A 27,767-nucleotide genomic window follows, 5' to 3' on the forward strand; every position below is an offset into this window, starting at 1 on the left:
TGGCTATTGAGACAAATGTATTTTCAGCTACTAACCTAGGTCCAACTGGGAACCTAGAAGGTTCACTCTCACAACAGAACGCAAACCATGGGCACACTAAGTCACCTCACCTGCTGGGGTTGGCAGGCTGGTCACTAGACTGTTTTGCAGGCCACAGTGCAACAGTGATTAAGGAGTGAGGCTTGGACAGGAGAACGTTTTCTCAATTCAAGCAGAACTTCACAAGAAACTAGCTCCCGCCTGACCCCCTCCCGCACCCTGCTGTCATGGCCTGGCCTGGGAGACCCCTGCTGGCCACCTGACCTGCAGAGCCTTGTTCTCGGAGACTTGAAGCAGGCTCATAACAACTTGAATGGGGAAACCACTAAGCGGATTGAAAAGTGAACACGTAACAAAAACCAGAAAGCCACCCTCGTCTATGCAGGGCGGGGGGCGGGGCCAGAGAGCCTCCCCAGAGACAGGAGGGCCAGTGTCCACCCCCCGGGGCAGTTCTGCCTGCCTGCACTTCAGGGTGCCTTGAGCAGAGGGATGGCTCAGCCCTCATGGCTGGCTGGCCTGGCCATGTCGCAGGGCTTCCTGCTTGTCTCTTGGCATCACCTTCCTAGGTGCAGACTCCCCAGAGCTGAGGCTGGCACGGGCATTCCCCTTTACCAGCTTGCACTCTACTCAATTTTCAGCCCTTTGGACTTGAACTCGATGTGGAGAATCTGTGACAGGCACCTTCCGAATTCCTCCAGGACCATCTGCTCGGCCAAGCTTGGGGAGCAGCGCTCCTGCTCTGCCTCCTCGCCCTGAGCCAGCAGGCAGGCACATGTGGCCTCCACTACCTCCCAGGAGATACAGGAGAAGGTCTGCCTGATGAGAGACACAGCCACTCAGTGCCTTCCCCATTCAGCAGGGCAGTGCCCGATCACTCTAGTTCAAGGATCAACGGCCTCTAGAAGGGACACCTACATCACCTTCCCTTCAAGGCCCAGGAAACATCTCAGAAGATCCTGCACAGGACTGGGTCTTTCAATAGCCTAGCATGGGTGGGGGAGGGGCTCATGAGGCCCCAGCCCTCTCTGAGGAGTGATTGGCAGTTAATAGCTGCTGGAGGAAAAGGGACATTTTCTTCAGGGATGTAGCCACTGGTAAATAGTCCATGTCCTAGTAAATAACCACATCCCCTTCACAGGTGAGAAGCCCTAATTAAACACAAAAAGTTAGTCATACACACACACACACACACACACACACACACACACACACACACACGAGGACGAGGACTAGTTCCGGGGAAGAGGGTCAGCAGGATGGGGTGAGGGAAAAGAGAGCAAGAGGGGGACTATCACAACACATTCTACACATGCATGAAATTCCCCAAACACAATTTTTAAAAAGGAGCATGTCCCTTTCTGCTAATAAAAGGCCTTTGTTTGTGCCAAGCCCACTGGCCCAGGCCTGTGCCCCAGCTTGGGCTAGAGGGAGAGATGCTGTCTTAACACACCAGGAATAAAGAACTAAACAGAAGAAGGTGTGAAGGCCGGCCTTGGGAGAGCAGCCCAGGGACCCTGCTCAGTGTCCCGGCTACTGACAGACCTAGAGGCTCATGTGTTCAGGGGCAAAGGCCCAGGTCACACAGGGCTCGGCCATGTAGGACTTCCAGACCGTCTGCAGCTGCTCTCGGCTCCCCGATAAGTCAGCAGAGGAGAGCTGGCAGTGTGGCAGCCAGCCTGAGGTCTGCAGGACCTTCCTGCAGGGCATTGAGAGCTGCAAAGTGCTGTGTGGCTGAGACTCCGCTGTCACACCTGTGGGCATACCATGCGGTCACCTCACCCTGGACACCCTGAAGAGTCTTGGCCTGGTCTGCTCTGTTTAGGGCTGGCCATTTCCTCTCTGAGCTCCGGAACAGGGAGACTTACCCAGGCACCTATGAGTGGGGCTCACAGTGACACCCTCAGACAACCTCAGAGGAGGCTGGTCCCAGGAGGAGGAGAGTGTCATGGAGGATGCAGGCTTCGTGAGAGTACATCTCACATCTTTAACCAAATAAGCCTGAGTTTGGCTTTGCAGAATGAACAGTTCATTTGTGACACCTGGGTGACCAACTGCATGGCATTTAAAGGAATGTTCTTCCTTTGGTTGGTTAGGTTTTGCAGTGTGTGTGCATGTATGCACACGTGTGGTGTATGGTGCGTGTGTATGGATGTGTGTAACTGCATGCACATGTGGAGGCCAGAGGTTGAAACTGGGTGTCTTCCTTGATCATTTTTACACTTTATACTTGGAGATAAATACATATCATTGAGTCAGGATCCCCTGTCCTTGCCTCCCACGCATTGGGATTACAGGCACCTGCCACAGCTACCCAGACTTCACAGTTTTCACAGCAAGGCTTGACCACTGAGTGGTCTCCCCAGAAGGTCCACCCTATTTTTCAGGATAGTCTCTCTCATTGGTTGACCTAGAGCTCACTGACTGGCTTGCCTGGCTAGCCAGTGAGCCCCAGGGATCTTGTCTCCACCCCCAGTACTGGGATTACCAGCACAGGCCATCAAGCCTGACTTTTTATGGGAGCTGGGATTTGAACTCAGGTCCTCATGATTGTACAGCAGGCACTTTACCTATAGAGCCACCTTTCCCAATCCCTGGAAAAAATATTTTTAAAGAGGTAAATCAAGTCTAATATGATCAAATGATGTCTCAGCCTCTGGGAGACTAAGATTAGTGTGGCTTCAGAACTACTCATTGGAAGACATCCAACCACAGTCCCTTCAGCTAAGAGCTCGGCATGTGTCCAAGACACATCTGTGCTGCTGTCCACAGTAAAGAAAGGTCAGGCGTGAGAAAGTGCTTGCCTAGCAAGAGGGAGGTCCTGGGTTCCATCCTTAGCCTAGAAAATGGGCGAGGAGGAGGAAAGAGAAGAGGAAGGGGAGGGAAGCTGAAAGGGAGGGGTAGGACCCAGTATCCATTTGTTCCAGATCGAGCAGGATTCTGACCTCATTCAGAGACATCAGAATACCACTAGTCCTGCTAACAGTGTGGGCAGAGCCTGTAAGTACAAACAGGGACACACAGACAGGGCAAAGGGAAAGAAAGGGCAAGCTAAGAAGCCGTGTGTGTGTGTGTGTGTGTGTGTGTGTGTGTGTGTGTGTGTGTACGCCCAGCACAGTGGACTTCCATCTTCCTGTCCCTCCTGCCCTGCACACTCCAGCTAACGCAGATGTGGTCTCTAAACCTCCTTCGGAATCACCCCAGTCTAATTGTTCAGAGCACCTACCTAGTTTTTCTCAGTTTTGGAGGTCCTGAGAACATGGCTGGGGACAGGTGGTGGTTGCCCTCAAAGTCCCCGGCCTCCATATAGTGGGGTGTGTTCATCAGCATTTTTCGTTCTGGGCTTTCTTCATAGTTTTTGCAAGCAATGCATTTGCAAATTGAAGAACACATGATTTTGGCCTGATGATAGAAAAATGCTTTGTTGAAATCAGGGTTCCCCCCCCACAAGCCACCCAGCACTCACATCTGCCTTTGCCCATCTGCTTGCTCAGATTAGTCAGATGAATCCTAGAGGCTTCACCAGGGAGAGCATCAGGCATGGCAGTAGTAGTGAATGCTCTAGAGGTGGAGGCTGTAGGATCAGAAATTCAAGGTCATCCTCCTTGGTCTGGATTGTGTTCCAGACCAGCCTGAACTATAGGAGACCCGCCTATAGAAGCAGAACAGTGTCTAGTTTTGTTTCCTGTTGCTGTGATAAAAATACCCTGAACAAAAGCAACTGGAAGAAGAAGGGCTTCCTCTCTCCAGCATGGAGAGGAGGTCAAGACGACAGGAGCTGGTCACATGGGATCCACAAGCAGGAAGCCAAGAGTGATGAATGCCACTGCCGCCGCTGCTGCTCAGCTCCCTCTCTCCACGCACACAGTCCAAGACCCAAGCCAGGGAGTGGTGCCACCCACAGTAGGCAGGTCTTTCCTCCCACCTCAAGTTATCCCCACAGGCACACTCAGAGGCCTGTTTCCCAGGTGACTCCAGACTGTCCAATTGACAGCACCTACCATCACGCTCGGGAAGGAAGGACAGGGACTGTGAGTCTCTTTTTACATCACAGTAAACATCTAACCACGAAGCTATTTGGATGTTTCCACTGTTCCGGGAGCTGCCACTTGCCTCATAGCACTCACAGTAGTTCTTCAGGCAGCCCGAGCGCTTACAGTTACACCCTTTGCTGTGTCTCAGCTTCGAAACGCCCAGCCGGCCTTTCCCCATTTTCGGTTGGAAAGCCTCAGGATTTCTATCAAGACATGCCTAAGAGAGAATATGGGAACATCAGGAAATGTGTGGGAGCCAGAAGCAAGGCCCCATGCAAGAGAAGGCCACACAGGGTAGCCACTGAGGTAGCTGGGGCCTCAGGACACTTCTGTGATAAAGCCCTGAGCCCTTTCTCTGCATTTGACAGCTAGGCATACGCACTGTAGGAGACCAGGGCACTCTCCCAGCATGCCTCGCATCTTTGCTTGAGGCAGGTGAGGCCATGGCATAGAAGAGCTCACACCAACACCCAGCATCTTTCTGTGCTGCATGGTGTCTCTCATTTCATCCTGCTGGCAAACTTGGGAGCTTAAAGATGTGGGGTCATCAGGTAGACAATGTGTACCAGCTCAGAACAAGGGTGAGGCCAACATGACTCCTTCACTGGAGGGAACCACTGGTCTTTCCCTCTGATGAGTGGCATTCTGTTCACCCAGCTGGCAGTTGCTCTATCCCTCCACTGATGGGCTGTGGGCTTATGGCAGGTTTTGTCTATTATGGATGAAGCTGCTGGGAACTTGCTTGGCAAGTCTCTGTGAGGGTTTCCTCTAAATTTTTGGCTGTGTGTTAGGGTTGGGTGACATCTAGGCAAACATGCAGCCGTCAGAACGTCTGCTAATCATTTCTCAGAGCAGCTGTATCAAGCCATGTTTCCATCTCTGGCACATGAGAACCCTAAACTCACAGTAACAGATTACACTCACTGCTAAATAAGAAGTGACAATCGACTGCCATAAAGCTCGGGGTCATAAAGCTCAGGGTCATGAAGCTCGGGGTATGAAGCTCGGGGCACGAATCTGGGAGGGGGCATGAAGCTCGGAGGCATGAATCTGGGAGGGGGCATGAAGCTTGGGGCATGAAGCTCGGGGCATGAATCTAGGAGGGGGCATGAAGCTCGGGGCATGAATCTGGGAGGGGGCATGAAGCTTGTGGCATGAATCTGGGGGGGCATGAAGCTCGGGGTATGAAGCTCGGGGCATGAATCTGGGAGGGGGCATGAAGCTCGGGGCATGAATCTGGGAGGGGGCATGAAGCTCGGGGCATGAATCTGGGAGGGGGCATGAAGCTTGGGGCATGAATCTGGGGTGGGCATGAAGCTCAGGGCATGGCCATTTTCTTTCTCCTCTGGGCCTGGCCATCTCAGAATTGCTAATAGTTCTAAATGATGTACCTGCAACTCAAGAGGAGGAATGAAATTGTTCTGGGGAAAAACAAACCAGACAGATTCAAGGCTCAGGGTCCTTTTGTTCCATTGAACAGGATACCCTTGGGCTTCAGCTGATGGCTCCTGAGGCCCCTGGAAATGTTTCCCTGGAGAAATTGTCAGGCCCAGCCTAGCTATACCTCCCATTCCCTGGTCCTTAGGCCCACAGGAAGGCATAGATGCAGCAGGATCTTGCAGTCAGCCTGCAGCTTCATTGCCCCTTGAGAAAGCCTAGATCCCCTTGCACCTGAAGCTAAAGGAATCAAAGTTTAAAGTCTATGAGGCCCAACCAAGTGCTTCCCACCCACAGGTGATACACTGTACCTCCCTGCACAGCGCTACCCAGAGTTATGAGCCCTGAGCCAAGACAGACTCTGTGCTCTTGAGTCAGAGCCTCCCAGACTCGGCTGCAGCCCCAAAGCACCCCTAGCTGCTGGGTATCACTGGAGCCCGGGTCACTGCATCCGTCTGGGCTTCTGCCTGAACCGGACTCTGGAGACCGTTCACCGGCAAAGCTCTGTGCAGTGCATTACCTTAATGGCTTTGAAGCGCTCGAGCTCATGGCGGAGGCTGGTGCAGCTGCAGCTGTTACAGAAGTCTCCGCTGGTGAAGCAGTCGCAGTATCTGGGAAGGAAAGGCTCACTGAGTCCTCAGGCACGGGCAGCCTGAGGTAAGCACAGGCATACGAGGACAGGTGACCCAGTTTAGGGGCTTCCTCTGGACTTTTCATATGAAAATGAGAATTGGAGGTGGGGGTGTGATGTCTTACGACTAACACAGGAGAAAGACAAACTAGTAAAGCCATTGGTTATAACACAGCAGTCTGCAAATCAGCACCATTTCCCGGAGGACATGCTGTCTGTGATCTCACTCCCGCCCTCTGCTCTCCTCTCCTCTCCCTGGCACAGCAGTGAGGGGACTACCAAGCTGCCACCCCCTCTTCCCAGAGTGTGGCTTCTCCTTTTGGGCAGCACTGCTCCCCTCTGCCACCAGCCCTGACCTGTCATGTCAAGTCAAGTTGGCATAGCAACCTCAGTGGCAGCAAGGAGAAGCTGGGCATGGCGCTCTCCCTGGTCTCAGGCTCCTGCACCACGCTCATCTAGGGGTTCTTGTACAAGGTACTGGCATCATCTGCCATCAGTCTACTCCCATTGTTACCTGGGAAACCTCATGGAAGTCACCACTTGAATGTGGTGTTCCTTTGTGTCAGCGAAGCACCTGCCGCCTCTGGTACCTGCCAGCAGCCACTCTAGATCTACATTGCTCCAGGGTGGCTGAGGGCAATGCTTTCTGGGTCATCCTGCCCTGGTGCTTATGAAGAGGTAAGAGTGTTCAAGGACATGCCTGGATGTCCTGTTCCATGTTCCCTCTATAGGCAGCAGACCCTGGAGCTGGAGAGTACAATTTGGGAGCCACAGCTCTGGGGAGAAGTGAAGACACTCTCTGGGGAAGCTCATTCACGCCAAACTGCAAAGAATTCCTTCACCTAAACACCCCGCTGATGAAATCCACAGGAAAAAGCAGCCACAGAACACAAGGTGACCAGGTGAGCAGAAACTCGAGAAACTCAAGGGACTCAGACAAGCTGGCGCCTCAGATACCAGTGCTGTGAGCCCCAGTCTCCGAATGACCCAGTGTCCTAACGTGGGAAAGAAGAGGGAGTACAGGCCTGTCACCCCAACTCTCAGGAGAGGGAGGCAGGAGGATCAGAAGTTCAAGGCCAGTCTTTGCTTCATAGCAAGTTTGAAGTCAGTTTGAGCTGCATGAGACCAGGCCTGTCACTCCAAGCACTTGGAGGCAGAGGCAGGTGGATTTCTGTGAGTTCCAGGCCAGCATAATCTACGTAGTAAGTTCCAGGACAGCCAGGGATACAGAGAGACCCTGTCTCAAAACAAAGAAACACCCTAAAACAAACAAACAAAAAACCCTGCTCTGTAAACTATATATACCCATTTACAAATCAGCCCCCATTTCAGAGTGTGCCTCAAAGAGGAAGAGGCCCTCAGCCCAATGAGAGGCCCCTTCTTGCTCTGTGAAATGATGGGGCAAAGGTCATCCACATAAGCAGTTGCCTCTATGAGTCCTGTATCAATGACTGCCAAGAAGAAACAGTGTGGCACTACCCGAGTACAGGAAAAACCATGACAGAGCTACAAACAGCCAGGGGACCCTGGGACATGCACAGGACAGCAGAGAGTGGAGGAGAAGCCAGGCCCTCACTGATGTACCCACAGGAAGGTCAGTGGCCTTGCTGGGGAGGGGAGATGACCCTGATCTCCCAGCAAAGCTAATTCTACAGTGCAGCAGGAAGTGCATCTTACACACAGCATCTTGGGTCCCTGCATTAAAGGCAGTGGTTGCTTCCCATTTTAACCCTTACCCAGCCAGAGCTATTTTGGGTGGCCCCTGCATAGTGGGTCCTGAGGGGAAGGCAGCTCCACTGACAGTCGATGGAAGAGCTCCATTATCAACCTGCATGGAGGCAAAAGCAACAATGGTCTCTTCAGAGTGTGTGTAAAGTGCCAGCAGCAGTCCCTACAGGTGGAAGTCACAATCCCATGGCCAGGCCTCATAGCCACAGCAAGCCCACCGACTTGGAGCCTACAGGCTGAGACCATCTTATAGCTTTGGCCAGATCCAGGCCCAGGGCCCCCGAGTTCAAAGTCTCTGACCATGGGGCTGATGAGAACAGTCAGGGTGGGTGGGGCCCAGGGCGGCAAGGACAAAATAGGGAACAGTGTGTACGGCTGTCACTTGGAGGCTGCTGACACTGTCATTGGAGCACTTTGTGTCCACAAACAAGTAGTTGAAAACACAATTAGTTACAAATGTCCACAGACTAGAAGTGTTCCCAAAGTATTAGGTTCTCAAAATAACAGAGACCTTAAGTCTCACTGGCAAACACTGTTCATTTATTTTTTAGACTTTGTAGCTGGACTCCATCCCTATACCCATACCTTGCCTACCTGTCCAAAAACATCCCTGGCTGTCAACACTCAGATGGACACCCTCTATTCCTCCCCACACCTTTGCTAGCACATCTCTCTGATCTTGCATTTGTTCAGGTGGAGGGCCAGCCATGGGAACCTAAGGGACTCCTGGGTAATGCTGTGACTACTGCCCTTTTCCACAGTCTCCAGACCCTCACGGCCCTGTTGCTGGTCTTCTGTCTAGGGTCTGACACAGGTGTGAAGGGACAAATATATAGTAACTATTTCACTATTGATGTTGATGATGTTTTTTAAGACAAGGTTCTATGTAACCCTGGCTGGTCTTGAACTTGCTATATAGATGAGGATGACCTTGAACTCCTGATCCTCACATCTCCACTCCCCAACTTCTGAGATTCCAGGCATGTGTCAGGAGGCCTGGCTCTCACTAACCTGTAGAACCTCAGAAGTACATGCAGCAAGTACACTGCCAGGAGACGACATCAGTGTTTGGAACTAATGACTCACCTGTGTGATGAGATTTAATTTTGCTGGCACTGGCAGAAGTCTTCCCACTAAAGTTGTCATTGGCTTAGGGAGATCTGTAGGAAAACAACTGACATGAACTGACAGCAAGCATCGAAAAGTGGGGTCCACGGGCAAGGCTATTTAACTTATCCTGATGTAGTCAGTGTGTTTAATTTTTTATTTATGCATCTGTGGGTATGTGTGAGTATATGTTGTGTGTGTGTGCAGATGCCCACAGAGGTCAGAAGAGGGTGTCCGATCCCTGAGTGCAGGGTTACAGGCAGTTTGTGAGCCACATGAAGTGGGTGTGAGCTGGGGCCTCCGGATGAGCAGCAAGCGCTCATGACTGCTAAGCCATCTCTCCTACCCCTTGCTTTCAGACAGGGTCTCGGAGAGCCCGTACTCAGCTCACCATGTATGTGGACCTTGAGCTCCTGGTCCTCCTGTCTCCACCTTCCAGTGTTGGATTACACACACGCATCACTACCCCTGGGGTTTGTGATTTTTCCATAGATCCTTTTGGGTCATCGTAATTTTTTTGTGTGTTTTTGAGACAGGGTTTCTCTGTGTAGCTTTGGAGCCTTTCCTGGAACTTACTCTGTAGCCCAGGCTGGCCTCCAACTCACAGAGATCCACCTGCCTCTGCCTCCTGAGTGCTAGGATTAAAGGCGTGTGCCACCACCACCCAGCTGGGTTATTGCAATTTTTAAACTTTTATAGTCTTAGCTGTTTTTTTAATCATAAAGCTGTTGGCCTGAGCATTGCAGAGGTCTACTATACTGAAAAAATGTTAACACCCAGCTTCTAACACCACGTACCAACACGCCCTTACATGACACAGTGAATTTACTGGACACCTTGAGTCATTTTATACTTTCAATGGAAGTCTAGTGATTTGGATCTTTTTTTTTTTTTTTTTGAGAGAGGGTTTGTATAGCTTTGCACCTTTCCTGGATCTCCCTCTGTAGGCCAGGCTGGCCTCAAACTCACAGAGATCCGCCTGCCTCTGCCTCCCGAGTGCTGGGATTAAAGGCGTGCGCACCACCTCCTGGCTGGATCCATTTTGGATCCAAACTGTTGGATCCATGACTTTCAATTGATGCATCTCCTTTTCTCTTCATTGCCTAACTTGTTAGGATATCAATGCTTTCTAAGCTCTCTAGAGGAAACCACTTGTACTTTGGTCCAAAGGCTCCATCCGGGTATAGCCCCATAGAGCTAGTGTGTCCTCCTCCTCCTCCCTGCAGCCCTCCAGCCTGCATCTACTTCCTGCCCTGGGCCTCTGTATCCTTTCAGTGAGACAGACTGGAGGCCACAGGTGTGCTACAAGCAGCAGGGGAGGGCCTTTGGGGTCATTTGTTGATTATGGTGTCATGGGAGGAGTTGGCTGGGTGACTATCAGGTCACTCCTGATGATGAAGGCAGAGGGATGAGCCTTACTGATCACACACTGTTTCCATTAAAGCACCAGTAATTTAGAGCACATGTGAGCAGCCCGGCCTCCATGGGGCAGGCTGATGTTTCAGGTAAGCCACCTCTGCCCTGACTGGAGGATCGAAGCAGAGCCACCCTGATGAAAGCTGCCACTTGCTAGAAGGCAAGGCAGTGGAAGAAGCCAGACAAGAAGGCTTAATGTGGTCTGGACAGATTAGGCTGTGGTGGTTGATTTTGTTCCATTCTCTGACTTCTATTGTCCAGGTTTGTCCAAAAACTCATTTAATACACTAATGGCCTGTTTTACACTCCCCCTCTCCCTCTCCCTCTCCCTGTGTGTCTGTGTGTGCGCGCGCGCATGCACACGTGTGCGTGTCTGTGGGGCTATGGTGCTCATGTGTGCACTTGTATGTGGAGGCTAGAGGACAACCTCAGACGCTCTTCTTCATTTTTTCTGTCTTTGAGGCAGGGTCTCTCACTGGGCTGGGACTCTTGGTGAGGAGCCTAGGCTGGCCTGCCAGCTACTGACAGCCCTCCTCCTAGCCCCTCACATTCTTCGACACAAAGCCTAACAGATTCCTTTGCTGCTCCCTCCCTTCCCACCTCCAGTGTGAGCCAGGGCGGCAGCGGCCGGGTTTGTGCTGTGGTACCTGACTGTGGGAAACTGTTCTGGTCGTCATACTGAGGAAGCAGATGGAGTGCTTTGAGCTCCCGCGTGCCACAGTTGTCTATGCAGAGCATCTGGGCACCTCCTTTCAGCTGACAGATCACCTGAAATGACACGGTGAAGACGGGGAGGGACTCCAGCTTGGAGCAGGAACAGAGGAAATCTGCGGACTTCCCCCTGGGGTTTAATGGGGGGAGGGAGAAGGTGGGTGTGTTCTCTGTCTTCCTCTACAATAACTGCTGTCCCTAACCTTCACCCCACACATTCTTGTGATGTTTCCACACACTCAAGTTGCTCCTGCATCCTCTGAAGGACTACGTGCCTGTGGACAGGGGTTCCCTCCTGATGGCCTTCAATCCACAGCCTTGTGAACAGGGATTGGGCTGTCTCCTGAACCCCAATTTCTCACTCTGAGACCCTTGGGGGCTGCGCACATCTGTAGAATTAGCTTTAATTTGCTGTGTGTTCTTTCCTGTCACAGAACCAGGCTGCTGTCTAACAGGGGGTTTTATGCCCATTGACTTTATTTCCCCTAAATCCAGTTAGAAAGATAAAGTCAGTGACTGGAAACTCCTGAGAAACTGTGCAGAGCTTACGGGGTCTGACAAATGCTGCCAGACCCCATCTGGGTTCTGACTGCCAATCTTCAGCAAACCACGGACAGCTGCACATCAGGGCCACCAATCCAGATGCTGGGGGATGGAGCGCCCTGCACACCCAGCTGCTCTAGGGTGTGGTGTGGACACTGGGGCAGGAGCACTCAAACAGGCACAAAGGACCGAGGTCATCTGAATAGCGCCCATTAACCTGCTAGAAGAGGAAAAGCAGGTTCCGGGGCAAACGCTCATGTCGTCCTGACACTGGAGAGGCCAGCACCCTGCACCGCTGTATTCAGAGGGCTATGCAGCCATGTTCCAGCGTGCACTCGGCTGGGCATGGCTCACACCTCAGGCAGAGATTGCGGGTGCCACCCTACAGTGTAGAGGGAGTCAGAGTCCTTTGTCCTATGGCTTCTCTAAGGTCGTGGGAAAGCTCTGCCATCAGAACCTGGGGTTTCAAATAAGTCTCGGACACAGAGGGGTATCAGTGTTTGCACCCCAAAGACAGGTTTCACAAGGACGTTATTTCCAGTATTTCTGGGGCACAGTCTGCCTTCGATCAGGCCTCATCTGGGGCTGCTGACGGCTCTGAGGGCGCACTACGTGTGTAGCCCAAGCTCGGCTGAAGCACTGGTGACTCCCTGATGTCCCCTGAGCAGTTTTAGAAGCACACCATGCAACACCTAGGGCTAAGACAGGCAGAGAAGGGCTGCCTGCAGAGCTGGGGGAGAAGGAAATGACATCATACGGGTACACTCCCCACACCCTACACACTAGTGTTGCTGGTAACCTGGAGGCAGGCAGGAAGGCTGCAGAAGCACAGCCTTGGGCCAACTAACACTGCAAACCTAGACTGTCCCTAGTGCCACCTCAGTTCCTAACTCTGGACTCTACATGCACAGTGTGACTTACGGCGACTCCTCTATGGGACACAGTAATGTCCCAATCATTATTTGATTTTCTGAGGTGGGGTGGAGATGAGAATCTTGGGGGTGAAAGGTGAGAGGTGAAAGGTGGAGGGCTCAAGTTTACTCTCCCCCTTTGTAGATGGGCAAGCAAAGAATGCTGACTTAGCAGGTGAGTGACAGTGGACAGGGGTCTTTGACAGGCTGAATGATGTCTTTTTTCCCCCACAGTTACCATAGGGTTGGAGTCTTTCTTCCGGGGGCAGCTGGAAGCTTCCTCTGCCTCCTGGGATGATGGGAACTTGCAGCAGGATTCCTGAGCCAGAGGGGTCTGGAAGGCTGAGTCTTCGGGGCTGCTGCCTGGCACACTGCCACCTGCTTCCTTGATCTCAACCTGGAAAAGCAGTGGCCATGACAGAGTGCACAGGGCCATGTGCTGCAGTGTTAGCACACAGAACACTCAAGTCAGAGCAAAGTGCTGGGCCTATACTGCAACCATTTTCCCCTGTGAGAAAGAAAGGGAATACTCCAGCCGAGCAGCCCCAGGACAGAGGCCTCTGAGGACAGTCATCAGTCCCAGGGTGGAGAAGACTGCATCAGAAATAAATAAACAGGACCAGGAAGATGGCTTAGTAGGGAAGAGCAGCCTCACAACTCGAGTTTGGTCCCCAGGACACACGTGGTAGAGAGCATCAGTTCCTGTAACTTGTCCTTTGACTGCCACGTGTGCGCTGTGGCACTTGCAGCCACACACAAATGAATAAATCTAATTATAAAATAAACAAGACAAAATTACATTTACTAAGAAGCAATGGGATTTAAAAGCTGAAAGGTCTCAACGATCACAAAACGTACGTCAAATTTGAGTGATCCCAACCTTAGAAGACAAAGCGCAGCTAGATTTTGAGTGACAGCCTTACTTAGACATTTCAAATTTTATGGAAATGCAGAAAACTTACTTTTTTGTGTGTGCTTGCTGCCTTGGGAGCTCGCCAGAATTAGTTCACTGGAGTCTCACTGACATGACTTCCTTGGACCCACAAACACACAATTGCTGGCCTCTCCATCATCACCAAATATCAGAACCATTTGTTTCATAGCAGAAACCTACTTTCCGAGACTGAACCTAAATGTATGGACTTGTAGGGGAGGGATTCCCACAGAGAGAGCCAGGTGGGCTGGCCTACACCTGGAATCCTAGCCCCTTTGAGCTAGAAGTACAGAGGAGCAGGAGTCTAAGATCATCATATACAGAGCTCAGGGCCAGTCTGGGCTGCAGGAAACGGCCTCAAAAAACCAAAACAATCCATGGCCAGACCCCAGGTGGAACTCCGGGAGTCCAACTGGCAAGAAAGAGGAGGGATTGTATGAGCGAGAGATGTTGAGACCATGATTGGAAAAAGCACAGAGACAAATAGCCAAACTAGTGGAAACACATGAACTATGAACCAATAGCTGAGGAGCCCCCAACTGGATCAGGCCCTCTGGATAAGTAAGACAGTCGATTAGCTTGAACTGTTTGGGAGGCCCCCAGGCAGTGGGACCTGGACCTGTTCTTAGCACATGAGCTGGCTGTTTGGAGCCTGGGGCCTATGCAGGGACACTTTGCTCAGCCTGAGTAAAGGGAGGAGGGGACTGGACCTGCCTTGACTGAATCTACCAGGCTGAGCTGAATCCCCAGGGGAGACCTTGACCTGGAGGAGATGGGAATGGGGGAGGGTTGGGGGGGAAGGGGAGGGGGGGCCCAGGAGGAGGGAGGACAGGGGAATCCGTGGCTGATATGTAAAATTAAATTATAAAATACAGAAAACAAAACAAAACAAACAAAAGGTCTACAAAAAAGATGTTAGTGATTCCCTCTGAATAGCTAATAGAATAGAAACAACAATTCCATTTGTTTAAAGGGTAAACACACCTCCCATGTCCTATCTTTTTTTTTTTTTTTTTTTTAAATAATGAGTTAGGACATAGTCTCCAACAGTTCAAAGAGAGACCTGAGAGACGGCTCATCGGTTCAGAGTACTTGTTGCTCTTGTAGAGGACCTGGATTCAGTTCCCAGCACCCACATGGTGGCTCACAACTGTGGTAACTCCACTCTCAGGGCATCTGGCACTATCTTCTGGCCTCCATGGGCTCTGCATGCACACAGTGTGCCTACATGTGGACAAACACATGTTTTTAAAAAATCTTTAAAAATTTTCAAAAAGCTGAGTCTCTGTTTTGTCACCCACTGATCTGTTAACCCTGGATTACACTGAAGGAGACCTTGTCTTCCCCTCTGCTCACTGCCTCCCCTCTTCCCCTCTGGCTCCTCCCCCTCCCCTCTTCCCCTCTGGCTCCTCCCCCTCCCCTCTTCCCCTCTGCTCACTGCCTCCCCTCTTCCCTCTTAGGGGAGGGAGCAGGGCTCAGGACCATCAGACACAAGGTGCCCGGTAAGCTTCCACTAATGGTAAAGGGGCTGCTGGCATCTGGAACCACTGGACACTGAGGGGCAGGCCTCTGCCTCAGGGTAAGGCTGGCCTAAAGTTCCTGTGGGGAACTTTAAATTAAGCAGGGAACAGGATTTTTGGACCCTGAGCTCCAGCAGCTGTGACTTATGCTCTACAAAGCCAGGCTCCTGTCATCTCCACAGCAATTCAAAAACTATCCCGTGAGAGCTTACTCTGGACCTGACATACTTGACTGGATGAGGAACCCATTTTCTTTCCCAAGCTGGGTTTTATTGGGGGTTAACACATGTGCTGGGCTTCCTTTAAAGAGCTGATTCCTTCATTTTGGCAAGAAAGCAGAAGGGCTGGGCATGTGGCTCAGTTGGAAGTGCTTGGCTAGCATGAACTGGGTCCTGGGTTTGATCCCCAGCATTGTATAAATGTGGGTGTAAGCCCAGCACTCAGGAGGTAGAAGCAAGAGAATCAGGGGTTCAAGGTCATTCTCAGCTACATAGCAATTTCAAGGAATAGTAGCTGACTGAGAAGTAGCATTCATTCAGAATCCATTACATAGGTTTGAAGAACCATCTCTTATTTTACAGAGGAGGAAAAATCATCAATCAGCTCCTCAATAAATTAAAGTCTTTGGTGTGAACAAGTATGTATGAATAAACCCAAACCTATAGGACTAGGCTGAAGACAATCTTTAGAGTACACAAAAAGCCCTGGGCTCCACCCCTCGCCCCGCCCGGGCGGGGTGGGAACACACAAGTCCAACAGACCAGAAATGAATGATTCCCTGGCTATGTGATGCTAAGCAGGTGTCCAATACAAACACCTACTGTGATGGCAACTGTTCTAGTGGGGCACAGTCACCTGCAGGGGAAAAGACCGGACAGGGAAACTGAGAGGCACTCTCGCGGGGCGGCGCATCGCCCGGACTCCCCTGTGAGCATGCGGTCTGGAACCAGACCCCGGGGTTTGCACGCGGAGACACGGCGCGACGGCGCCCCCTGCCGGCGCTTACTGGGATCACGCGCACTCCTGCGCTCAGCGGCAACAGCGCGGGCCCGCGCGCCCCGGGAAGTAACGACGATAGCACGTGCACGCTGTAGGCGGATGGCGGCGCGGCGTCGTCTGGGTTGCGGAGCTCAGGCAGCCCCGGGAAGTCGCCGAGCAGGGCGGCCGGTACCTCGGCGCCCGGCGAGGGGCTGAGCGCGCGCAGCAGCTGTTCCCCCGGCTCGGTGGCGCCCAGGTAGGCGTCGGCCAGCACAGGCAGCTCATCCCGCTCGGCCGCACCCGCCGCGGGGCTCAGCGCCAGCCCGTCCGTAAACCCGCGCTCAGGCCCGAACAGCTCGGCGCCCAGCTCGTCTTCGGGGCCCGTCATGGCTCCGAGCAGAGCGTCCTCCATGGTCGTGGGGGCCCGAGAACAGCGACCCGACCCGGTCGCCCAGCTGGCCTCGACCCTGAGAGGATGAGCGGACCGTTGACCGTTAAGGACGGGGCGGGGCTAGGGCTGTGGTGGGTGGGGCCTCGGCCAAGCTGACAGCAGCCTGGGTTGTGGTAGGTGGGGCCTGTGGTGGGCGGGGCCTTGCTGTGGAGGGTGGGCTCTGGACCGTGGTGGGCGGGGCCCGAGCATGATGGGCGAGGCCTGGGCTGTGGCTGGTGGGCAGGGCCGGTAGTGCAGCCTTTCTGTGTGCTTGGATGGAGGCTGGAGGGACCCGCTCTCCAGGGATCAACCACTACTCCTGCCCCCAGTGGGGAAACTGAGGCTCCCAAGGTGGTGGTTCTTTTTTTTTTTTTTTTTTAACTCTTGAAAATTTCATACGTGAGTACTGTATTTACATCATTTCCATCGGTTTTTGTTTTAAGTCAAGATCTCACTAGGTAGCACAGGCTGCCTGGAACTCACAGAAATTCACCTGCCTCTGCCTCCCAAGAGTTGAGGTTAAAATCATAACTGATTCCAAGGAATTTGAAGCAGTGCTAAGTGGGCCTCCTAGCTTGACATCTGATCTCTGTCTCTCCAAGATTATTTTGAGTGTGTGTGTGTGTGTGTGTGTGTGTAGTGCCTGAGGAGCCCAGAAAAGGGTGTTTGATCCCCTGGAACTGGAGTTATAGGTGGTTGTAAGTCACCATATGCGTGCTGGAAAGTGAGTTTGGATCTCTGCAAGAACAGCAAATGCTCTTAACCTCAGAGTCATCTTCCAGCCTATTTATCTATTCATTATTTATTTATGTATGTAGTATGGGAGATTGAATTTAGGGTCTCCTGCATGCTAGGCAAACACTCTGCCTTTGAACTTGTTACTTTGTCTCAGCCTCCCTAGCAATTGGAATTAAAGTCCTGTACCATAAGTCTTTGCTTTCAGGTTTGTTTGGGGTTTTTTTTTGAGATTTATTTATTTGTTTATTTATTTATTATGTATACAGTGTTCTGTCTGCATGTATCCCTGCAGGCCAGAAGAGGGCACCAGATCTCATTACAGACGGTTGTGAGCCACCATATGGGTGCTGGGAATTGAACTCAGGACCTCTGGAAGATCAGCCAGTGCTCTTAACCTCTGAGCCATCTCTCCAGCCTCTGCTTTCAGGTTTTGTTTTTATTTACAGTTATTGTGTATGTGTGTGTACATGTGTAGACACACCATGGCATGAGTCTGAAGGAGAGGAAAACTTTCCAGAGTGGAGAGTTGATTCTTACCTTGCACTGTGTGGATTCTGAGATTGTATTGGCTGTTTTTGTTGTTGTTATTGTTTTGGTTTGGTTTTTTGTTTTTTTGAGACAGGGTTTCTCTGTGTAGCTTTGCTGCCTGTCCTGGATCTTACTCTGTAGACCAGGCTGGCCTTGAACTCATAGGGATCTGCCTGGCTCTGCCTCCCAAGTGCTGGGATTAAAGGCGTGCACCGCCACCACCTGGCCTTGGCTGTTTTTTTTTTGTTTTGTTTTGTTTTGTTTTTTGTGTCAACTTGACACCAGGTAGAGTCATCAGAGGAAGGAGCCTCAGTTGAGGAAATACCTCCTTGAGATCCAGCTGTAAGGCATTTTCTCAATTAGTGATCAATGGGGGAGGGTCCAGCCCGTGGTGGGTGGTACCATCCCTAGGCTGCTGGTCCTGGGTTCTATAAGAAGGTGGGCTGAGCAAGCCATGGGAGGCCAGCCAGTAAGCAGCATCCCTCCATGGCCTTTGCATCAGCTCCTGCTTCCAGGAACCTGCCCTGTTTGAGTTCCTGCCCTGACTTCCTTCAGTGATGAACAACAATGCTGAAGTGTAAGCCAGATAAACTCTTTCCTCCCCAACTTGCTTTTTTGGTCATGGTGTTTCATCGTAGCAATAGAAACCCTAAGACAGGGGTTAAACTCAGGTTGTCAGGCTTGGCAGCAAGCCTTTACCCACTGAACTATCTCATCAGCCGTTTTAGTTTTTCTGAGGGTCTTGTTGTGTGGCTCTGGTTGGCCTGGTACTATTTAGTCCAGGTTGCTTTCCAACTTGAAGTAGTCCTCCTGCCTCAGCCTTCCTGAGTGCTGGGATTACATTTGTACACTACTGATCTCAATTAAATTCTTTCTTTCTCCTTCCCTCCCTCCCTCCCTCCCTCCCTCCCTCCCTCCCTCCCTCCCTCCCTTCCTTCCTTCCTTCCTTCCTTCCTTCCTTCCTTCCTTCCTAGTACTGGGATTCAGGGTCCATGCCATCATACCCAGCCTTCACTGGAGTTACAATACTTAACATCCTTCAGTTGGCTGTCTTGGACTGGAGCTGACACCCAGAACTGGAGGTGGGGAGTCGGGTCTGCATTCTCAGTGCCTACAGCAGATGTTCAGGAAAGCCTGCAGAAGAAACTCAGTACTGGACTGAGAGATGGCTCAGGAGGCAAGACACAGACAACATGAAGACCAGGTGTGCTCGCCCGTAACCCCATCACTGAGGCGGGGCAGAGTCAGGACTGCTGGGGCTTTGCTGGCTGCTAGCATAGCCAAGAAATGCAAGCCCAGGTTCCCTGTCTCAAAGGAAGGAGGCAGAGAGTGATGGAGGAGGACGCCTTTGGCCTCTGCATGTACCCACACAGCTGTACACACATGAGCATATGCCACACAGGCACACAATTACACATTCCGAGAAAAGGAAACATAGCCATCATTCATGTAACATGCATCTACTAAGCACCTGCTGGGGTGCCGGGCACTCACAAAGGAGTGGTTGGAGAATTGACAGCAGGCGGGCTCCACTGCACGCTGCTCCTGAGTCAAGTACATGGACAGTGCTGTCCCCCACACTGCCGGAAGCCATGCTCAGAAGCCAGGACTCATCATATAACCCCCAATGATTAGTATGACGAAGGAGACAGAGACAAATGCTGTAGTAGATGGGATTAATGTTTTATTAATGGTCAGCTACACTCATTCACACATGCATTTCTAAGATTTATATCCAGACAGCATATGGTATTTACAGGCAATGGACAGATTAGGATACCGAATTCAAACCAGCTACAGTAAGACTAGGTTTTGTTCAACATTAAATTAAATACATAATAGTCTTACCTCCTCCTTTCGACACACACAGTGAAAGCCCACCCTTCTGCCTTGTAAGGAATATGGAATTGCATTGATAACTGCTCAGGAGCAGCAAGGACACTGGAAACCCGAGAGAGGAATGTGACGCTTGGGCACTAGCAGGGCTCCTCGGGGTAACCCAGGTTGGTCAGTGGTCATGAACAGCGACCCTTAGGTGGCTCTGACTTAGGTTTGTTTCTGCTCTTGCATTTATGTTGCCGTTTGTTTTCTTGTTTTTAAGAGGAAACAAAAATCTTTGGCCCTTTTAGGTGTGATTATTTTAGATTACAAAATTTATACATGTATATGCATAAGACATGCATAAGCTCTCAGCCAGCACCTCTCGACACTCTGGTCACCCCGCCCCCACTCTCGTGCTAGTGTGAGCACAGGGCAGGGACTGAGCCAGGCCGGAGGGCACACTGAAGTGGTCAGAAAAATAAATACATGATTGAAAACACCGAGAGCTAAGCTTGTCAGGACAGGATGGCGATGGGGGGAGGGATCCATTATGCTTAAGTTTACATAATACCACACAGACTTAGTGTGGATTGCCTTGCGGCCCATCAGGCGCTTTCAAGAAAGGCACTCCCATTGAGGGATGGCATTTAGGTACAAAGCACCCATCACTTGAGACCCCTGAGTCTGTCACCAAAATGACCTCGTCTTCTATGGAATTGAGAGCAGGCCTCCTCTCTGACTGGGTGGGATTAGAAGGTAATTCTATTGATGTCCAGGGTGTTCGTCTCCTGCTGCCTGTGAGGCTGCCTGTGTCAGTTCTATGCCTGACTCAGTGACCAAGGTCCTACTCCCCTTGCCACCAGCTGCCAAGCATAGCAAGCCACACTCTCCGGCTGGCCTCCAGCTATGGAGCCTTTGACTCCCAAGTCCCTCCCCTCTGCTGACACATGCCTGTTGTTTTGTGGCTTAATGGAACTCCAGCATCACTGCCTTCACCGGGGACCTGGTCTTCTGGGGGGAGGGGAAGTGCTTACTTCCCTATGTAGGAAACCGTGAGGGGAAGCAACATCCTCACATATCCACCCAGAGACTTGACAGATAAGTCTTCCTAATGCCCCACTTCCCAAGGGGCTTCCGTCTTTAAGGCACTGGGTTCTGGAGACCCGCGAGGGTGGTGACACTGAGGGAATGGTGTTCTGCTTCCTGGAAATGTGGAGATTCAAATGCGGACTCCCAAAGGAACCACGCCTGGCACCCGCAGCAAAACCTTAATCCCCAGCCCAGGCATTCCATTAGTGCATTACGTGTGTGTTAGCTACAGCTGTTACCTCCGCTGGCTCCGAAGACGCTCTGCACAAGGTGACGTTTGCACTGCCTGGGTGGAGTCAGGCACCCTCCAGTCCCAGGTATTTATAGGTTACCCCGAGGAAGTCTTGTCACCTCCAACACGTGTGAAGCTGCAACCCCAATAATCCAGGAATCCACCAGCATTCCAATCCCTTCATCCAGCAGGAGCCGATTCGAAAGACTTCAGGGGACCGTGCCCAATATTCCTGGAGCCAGGGCATCTCTGGATGTCGTAGGGTCACACTTCACACGGTGGAGCCTACTGTTGTTCTAGGGAGACAGACGGTAAACCCTCTGGAAGGAAAACTGAGTTTTAGAAGAGCAACTTTCTGCCTGCCCTACGATCAGGAGCGACGCCTATTCTTCATTTGGTTTGTATCACGAGAGTCCGTTTTCCTTCCGCGTGCCTCAGGAGGGTTACTTCTTAGAATTGATGGAGAGGCCAAACAAGGTGATAATGTCCATCATGGCTTGCTTCAGGTGCTTCCCAAAGCGGTGCGAGTCCTGAGGGAAACAGAGCAGAACACCACATCAGCAGCCGGGCAAATCCCAGCACCTGAGAGGAGGAGGCAGGAGCATGGACTGCATCAAGTTCAAGCCCATCCTGGGCTATAGCAAGGCTATCTTCAAAAGCCAAATGAAAGGAGCTGGGGAGATGGTTCAGTGGACAAGATGCTTGTGCAAACCTGAGGACGTGAGTTTGAATCCCCAGCACCCACATAAAAACCAGCATGGCCCTACCTACCTCTAACCCAGCTGGGGATGGGGGCAGAGGCAGCAAGATTTCTGAAAACCTGCTAATCAAACAGCCTAGGCCCAAACTGAGCTCCAAGTCCAGAGAGAGACCCTGTCTCCAGGGAATAAAGAGACTGATAAGATAGTTACTGAGTGCTCCCTGCCCCCATGTGTACACATGTGCGCACACACACACACACACACACACACACACACACACACAGAGAGAGAGAGAGAACTGAAATGGAATGCAGAGAGTTTCCCATTATCTTCTGTCCTGGGTTAGTCCAGCCTCCTGTCTTCCTACTCTCTGAGCTCTGAGGGAATGACTGAAGGGGTGAGAAAAGCATCCTGAGCATTCAGCGGGGGACAGCCCATAGGTGACCTGCTATGTAGGTGGATGGGTCAGATCTGAGGCCTCCCTGTCACTCTGCTCTATCCCAGGCTATCTCGGAACTCTCAACCCTCATGCCTCAGCTTTCTAAGTAGTGCTAGGATTACAGGTGTGCACCTCACACCTGGCTTCCTGAACCACACTCTCAAGGACTCTGGGTCGATGGTGGGGGTTGGCAGCCTGGAAACTTTTGTAGAATTGGCTGCATAAGGGCTGATGCTACAGAGGCCATCAGACAGGTTCCCAGGGGCTCCTCAGACAGCTCCAAGTTCATGTGAGGTCAGAACTTGTTTACAGAGTTGTTTAAAATAGAATGACAGAAACACACACAGACACATACACACACTTAAGACCACTGCTACCAGCAAAGGTAGGTAAACGAAATAAACATACACCTTTCAAATGAGTAAAATTCATCTATGTGAAAATACCTAAGCTAATAAACCTGAATTAATGTTTCTGTTAAAGATGTGCTCCCTCCACAAAGGAAATTACCCCATTTCTAGAAAAAGGGGTTCCCAATATACTCACTGTCTGAGGGCTAGAGAACTTGGAAGAAATGTGGAAGTGGATGAAATTCTCTCCCACAATAATGTACGAAACACCATAGCCATCATCAGCAACCTACAGAGAGAGAAAGGTCATTTTCATCACTAGGAAATGAGGTCATGTGTATAGGGACTTCCTGTTCTCAATATAAAACTGGGCAGCAGTAGGGCCTCACCGCTGGAATCCCAGCGCTGGAGAGGCTGAAGCAGTAAGTTCAAGGCCAGCCTGGATATGTATGAGGGGTTCAAGGCCAGCCTGAGGACAATGGGATGGGCTTGAAGTTAGTGGGTAGGCCTGGCTGTACTTACTGGTCCAAAGCCACCTCCACAGGACACATAGTCAGGGTGTTTCTCAAAGTCAAACAGCTCCACCTGCTGCTGAGGAGTCTGGCTTGTGGATAACCTCCATGGTTCAGACAAAACCTGTGACAAAGCAAGAAATATCCAAATGACACTTTCCCACCCCTTTCTCCTAGGGAGCATTGTCTATCAACTGGACACAGCTGAGAATCACCTGGTTGGGAGGGGGGCGGCACATAAAATATTCTCAACTGAGTAATTGTGTCAGCTTGGCTTGTGAAGGTGTCTGTGGAAGACTGTCCTAATTGATGCAGGAAGGTCCAGCTCACTGTAGGTGGCTCTGTTCCTTGGACAGGGTGTTCTGTATAAGGAAGCTAGCTGGACAGAGCTGGAGAGATGGCTCAGTGGTTAAGAGCACTTGTTCCTGCAGAGGACCCGGGTTTGATTGCTAGCACCCACATGGTGGTTCACAACCATCTATTACTCCAGACATCCCTCTGGACACTGCACACACGTGATGCACATTCATATATACATACAGGCAAAACACTGATACATGTAAAAAAATATTTTTAAAGAAAGTTAACCAAATGTGAGCCTGTGCACAGGCAGCAAGGAGTGTTCCTCCATGGTTTCTGCTTTGAGTTCCTGCTTACGTTCCAGCCCAGACTTCCCTCAGGGAAGCTGTGACCTGGAAGTGTAAGCCAGATAACTCCATCCCTCCCCAAGTGGCAAGTGGTCTGAGTGTTTTGTGACAGCAGCCTGAGGACCCCTAACAGGGAGTTAGGAAAAGACCCCAAGGGCCGAACAAAGATTAAAGTGTGGGAGCAGGGGCCTCCCCTTGACCAAACCACCTCACACTTAGGAGGTGGAGGACAGTCAGTGGGATCGGGGACAGTCTCTAAGAGCCCACCTCTAGATTTTCACGGATTTTTAAGCTAGTTACTATATTCGGCCACCATTAAAAGCCAGTACGGTGATGTGTAACTGTACTCCCAGCATTCAGGAGGCAGAGACAAGAAGATTGCTAGTTAAGGCTAGCCTAGACAACAAAGTGAGATCCTGTCTCAAGAAGACAGGAAAGCCAGGCTGAACACTTCGGAGGTGGAGGGAGGTTGCAGTTCAAGGCTACCTCGGCTACGTGGTGTGTTTGAGGCCATAGAGACTTGGTTTCAAAACAAAAAAAACCCCAACAACCCCAAAAAACAATCCCAACAACAAAAAAACTTTTTTAGAAATCTGGATGTAGTGGCACATGATTTTAGTCCTGGCTATCTTAGGTTGCTGAGGCAGAAGAATCATTTGAACACAGGAATTTGAGAACAGCTTGACCAATGGTGACACTGTGGTGGTATTGTGTTCCCCAAAATATTGTGTACCTTAATAAGCTTATCTGGGGTCAGAGAACAGAAAAGCCACAAGATACTTAGGCTAGAAAATGTTAGCACACGCCTTTAATCCTAGCATTCCAGAGACAGAAATCCCTCTGGATCTCTGTGAGTTCAAGGCCGCATTGGAAACAGCCAGGCATGGTGACTCACGCCTTTAATCCCAGAAAGCAGCCTTTAATCCCAGGGAGTGGTGGTAGAAAGCAGAAAAGTTTATAAGGCATGAGGACCAGAAACTGGAAGCATTTGGCTGGTTAAGCATTTGGCTGGTTAAGCATTTGGCTGGTTAAGCGTTCAGGATTTCGAGCAGCAGTTCAGCTGAGAGCCATTGGGATGAGGACACAGAAGCTTCCAGTCTGAGGAAACAGGACCACCTGAGGAATTGGCAAGGTGAGATGGCTGTGGCTTGTTCTGTCTCTCTGATCTACCAGCATTGACCCCAATAACTGACCTCAGGTTTGATTTTATTAATAAGAACTTTTAAGATTCATGCTACAGTGACACTATCTTAAACTTTACATTTTTTTAAACTCACAAATATTAAGATCAAAGATGAAGCCAGGCATGGTGGTACACACCTTTGATGCCAGCACTTGGGAGGCAGAGGCAAGTGGATCTCTGTGAGTCTGAGGGCAGCCTGGTCTACATATTGAGTTCTAGGGTAGCCAGGGCTACACAGTGAGACCCTGCCTCAACCCCCAAAAAAAGAAGACTGGAGAGATGGGCTCAGAGGTTAAAAGCACTGGCTGCTTTTCCAGAGGTCCTCTGTTCTCAGCACTCACATGGCAGCTCACAACCATCTGTAACTCCAGTTCCAGGGGACCTGATGACCTCCACAAACACCAAGCATGGTACACAGACATCCATGCAGGTAAAACAGCCATACACACAAAGTAATTAAAAAAAAAAGAACAAAAATGAAGGGCTGGGGAAACGGCTCAGTGGGTCAGAATGTTTTCTGCACAAGCAGGAAGACCTGAGTTTGGACCCCCAGCATCCACGGGAGAAACAACAAAACGGAGCAGTACCAATGCCAGCAACCCCAGTGCCGGGTGTGGGTGGAAACAGTACTATAGGGCATTGCTGACTGCCAGTCTTGCCAAAAAACTGGTGAGCTGACCCTGGACGCTCAGTTCTCAAGGGAATAAGGTGGAGGGTGACGACGGAAGATACCTGCTGTCCTCTTGTGCCATCCACACGTGTGCGCACACTTGCTCACGTGAGTGCACACGGGTTCACATACACAGAGAACAAAGGTGACAGGTACTCAGTGCTCATCTCTTCCTAATTCCTTCCCATATTTTACTAGCACTCAGCTCCTGCTGTTGCTGTCAGGAGGGCCCACGCCAGCCTTTCCGAGCTGCTGACGAAGCACGGTACCAAAGCTGCAGCTTGCATCTCCACAGGCCTATCGCCTTCTCACCCATGCTGATGCGCAAGGCTGGAGCACTAAGATGTGTTCCCAACAAGCAGGCTGAGTGTGCAGCCTGGGGCAGGTGGCTTACCTCCTTCAGGAAAGGGGAGTCAACTGCGAGGTACTTGGACACCACGTAGAGGCAGAAGAGGTGGCGGTCGATGCCGGCGCCCGTCATGGCGAGGCGGTATAGGTGCTGGTGCTTCTCACAAGCTATCTTGAAAAGCTTGAGCCTCTGCTCCGCCTAAGGGTCAACAGGACAAGGGCATGCTTTGCACGGTTCTGTTGTGCACCGGGCCACTTTCTCTTCAGTGGTCTGCAAAAGGCTGTGGGGATGTGCCAGGGTTTCGTGACCAAGTGTCTTCACAGAGCCCCACCGGCCCACTATCCCTTCCCAGATTCTTGCCTCAGAAGGGCTGCTGGGGCAGGCTGGTTGTTGGAGAGGCATCCTGTGTGTGTGTGTGTGGGGGTGTCTGCTGTGAACACACCCCTGTGAACTAGCCAAATGTGGACCTCTAGAGCTGTTAGAGTTCTTGTTAAACCTGGAGCTCTACCCCAGCTGTCCCTCAGTTTATTTTGTCACAGAAGATGAGTACTAACCCTCGTTGGCAATTCCGCTAAAACGGTACTGTGAGGGCTTCAATATGACCCGAATGGAGTGCTTCAGGAAACTGAAAACAGGTGCTTGCTGCACAGAAGCATGAGGACCCAAGCTCATTCCTCGGGCCTTGCTGACCAGTCAGTCTAGCCAAAAGAGCAAGCTCCAGATTCAGTGAGAGACCTTGTCTCAAAATACAAGGTGCAGAATAAGGAAGACACCAACATTGACTTCTGGCCTCCATTCACACTCATATATACACACCACACATACATATACACATGCATACACTCACACCCACACACCACAAACACACACAGGCTGCTTTGGGTTCTTCTGGACATTAGAACATCATCTGAGCACCAAGTGCCCTTTATATGGAGATATGTCGAGGCACTGACCCTCCTATGACAGACCCGGCCTCGCAGGAGCATACTGAGGATTCTAGTGACAGATCGAGTCACTTGCCATTTTTTTTTTCCTAGAGGAAAGAGAGCCCTACTCGGGACTCTCTTGCAGCCTATTGTCTCTTGGTGGTAAGCACCTATCGGGGGTGGGGGGGTGGGGTGGGGGTGGGAACCTGGGCACAGATCTGCATGTAGCCATGTGTGAGCTGGGGCCAACAGTGAACTGAATTCACCTGAGTCTACCCTTCACAAAGGCTACTACAGGGCTCCCACGAGGCAGAGCACAGGAAGTCCCAGCTTTGGTAGAGCGAGCAACGGGCTCAGAAGACCCTAGGGCCAAAGTCCACAGACACCCGTGACGGTGTCGTGCTTCCTGTTCCTATGCTATGCCCACTCTCACATGAACGTTCTCAGTACATAATCTCATTCCCAAAGGCTCAGTGGACAACACTCTGTATGTGTCCCTCCTGAACTTCTTCATGCTTTCTGTTCCTTTGCAAAGGAAAAAGCATGAGGAGCTGGGGGAGAGGAGCAGGGGGAGGAGGTGTGAGTGGAGGAGTAGAGGGGGGAGGAGGAAGAGTGCATATGGAAGGGCTAGAGAGCCTCAGACCGGCGTTCTAGGGTCTTCCAGGAAAGCACGCACCGTGCCGTGCTCTGCCACCATGGCCTTACCGTTTTCATGGGGTCCATCATGGCCATCACGAAGTTGCAGGACTCTGTAGTGCAGGAGCGTACGGTCTCTGTCCTACCCTCTCGGAAGAGCCGCGTCATGGAGGCTTCATACGTGAGGCAGAACTTTCCCATGTCCTAGGAAGGAAGGAGACACAGCTCAAGGCTGACAGGCTGCAGTGACCATCTACATCCACAGGGAGAAGTGGCCTGGAATGGGGCTGGGGGAGCTGGGAGTCTGTCCCCCCTTTATCTAAATTTTAACTGTATGTGTGTGGGTGTTTTGCCTGCATGTACATCTGAGCAACATGTATGTGCCTGGCATCCAGAGGCCAGAAGAGGGCATTAGATCCCCTAGGACTGGAGTTACAGATGATTGTGAGCTGCCATGTGAGTGCTAGGAACTGAACCCCAGTCCTCTGGAAGGGCAGCCAGTGCTCTAAACTGCTGAGCCATCTCTCCAG

At 51.2% G+C, this 27,767-nt stretch overlaps 2 protein-coding genes and 2 long non-coding RNA genes across 5 annotated transcripts in view; 2 read left to right on the plus strand and 2 right to left on the minus strand.

Moving 5' to 3' along the window:
• Tesmin (testis expressed metallothionein like protein) lies at positions 1-16,519 on the minus strand. Of its 2 annotated transcripts, XM_059263834.1 has the most exons (9): positions 16,015-16,515; positions 12,793-12,951; positions 11,037-11,157; positions 8,953-9,026; positions 7,875-7,966; positions 6,028-6,118; positions 4,150-4,287; positions 3,263-3,438; positions 1-855 (listed from the first exon to the last, which is right to left on the minus strand). In XM_059263834.1, exons 1-9 carry the CDS (start codon positions 16,396-16,398, stop codon positions 663-665), a joined length of 1,428 nt encoding a protein of 475 aa, XP_059119817.1. In that variant the 5' UTR covers positions 16,399-16,515; the 3' UTR covers positions 1-662. The 2 variants fall into 2 exon arrangements, with proteins under 2 accessions (XP_059119817.1, XP_059119807.1); XM_059263824.1 differs by lacking the exon at positions 1-855 and having other exon boundaries at positions 3,274-3,438; positions 4,038-4,287; positions 16,015-16,519.
• The window catches only part of LOC131911612 (uncharacterized), a 16,392-nt gene continuing 4,681 nt past the window's right edge, over positions 16,057-27,767 (plus strand). The window contains exon 1 of the long non-coding RNA XR_009379406.1: positions 16,057-16,242. This is a non-coding gene — a long non-coding RNA (uncharacterized LOC131911612). The remainder of the gene's footprint in view (positions 16,243-27,767) is intronic.
• Positions 20,361-21,734, plus strand: LOC131911607 (uncharacterized). Its single transcript, XR_009379402.1, has 2 exons — positions 20,361-21,221; positions 21,331-21,734. It is a non-coding gene; the product is annotated as an uncharacterized LOC131911607 (long non-coding RNA).
• Cpt1a (carnitine palmitoyltransferase 1A) overlaps positions 20,361-27,767 on the minus strand; it is a 65,299-nt gene continuing 57,892 nt past the window's right edge. The window contains exons 15-19 of the mRNA XM_059263810.1: positions 27,307-27,441; positions 25,721-25,873; positions 22,837-22,950; positions 22,511-22,603; positions 20,361-21,354 (exon numbers count right to left, since the gene is read on the minus strand). Of these exons, the coding sequence (XP_059119793.1) occupies positions 21,268-21,354; positions 22,511-22,603; positions 22,837-22,950; positions 25,721-25,873; positions 27,307-27,441 (582 nt within the window). The 3' untranslated portion in view covers positions 20,361-21,267. The remainder of the gene's footprint in view (positions 21,355-22,510; positions 22,604-22,836; positions 22,951-25,720; positions 25,874-27,306; positions 27,442-27,767) is intronic.

The sequence above is a fragment of the Peromyscus eremicus genome, chromosome 1 (assembly GCF_949786415.1).
Source record: "Peromyscus eremicus chromosome 1, PerEre_H2_v1, whole genome shotgun sequence".
In the NCBI taxonomy this organism is placed as follows: domain Eukaryota; kingdom Metazoa; phylum Chordata; class Mammalia; order Rodentia; family Cricetidae; genus Peromyscus; species Peromyscus eremicus.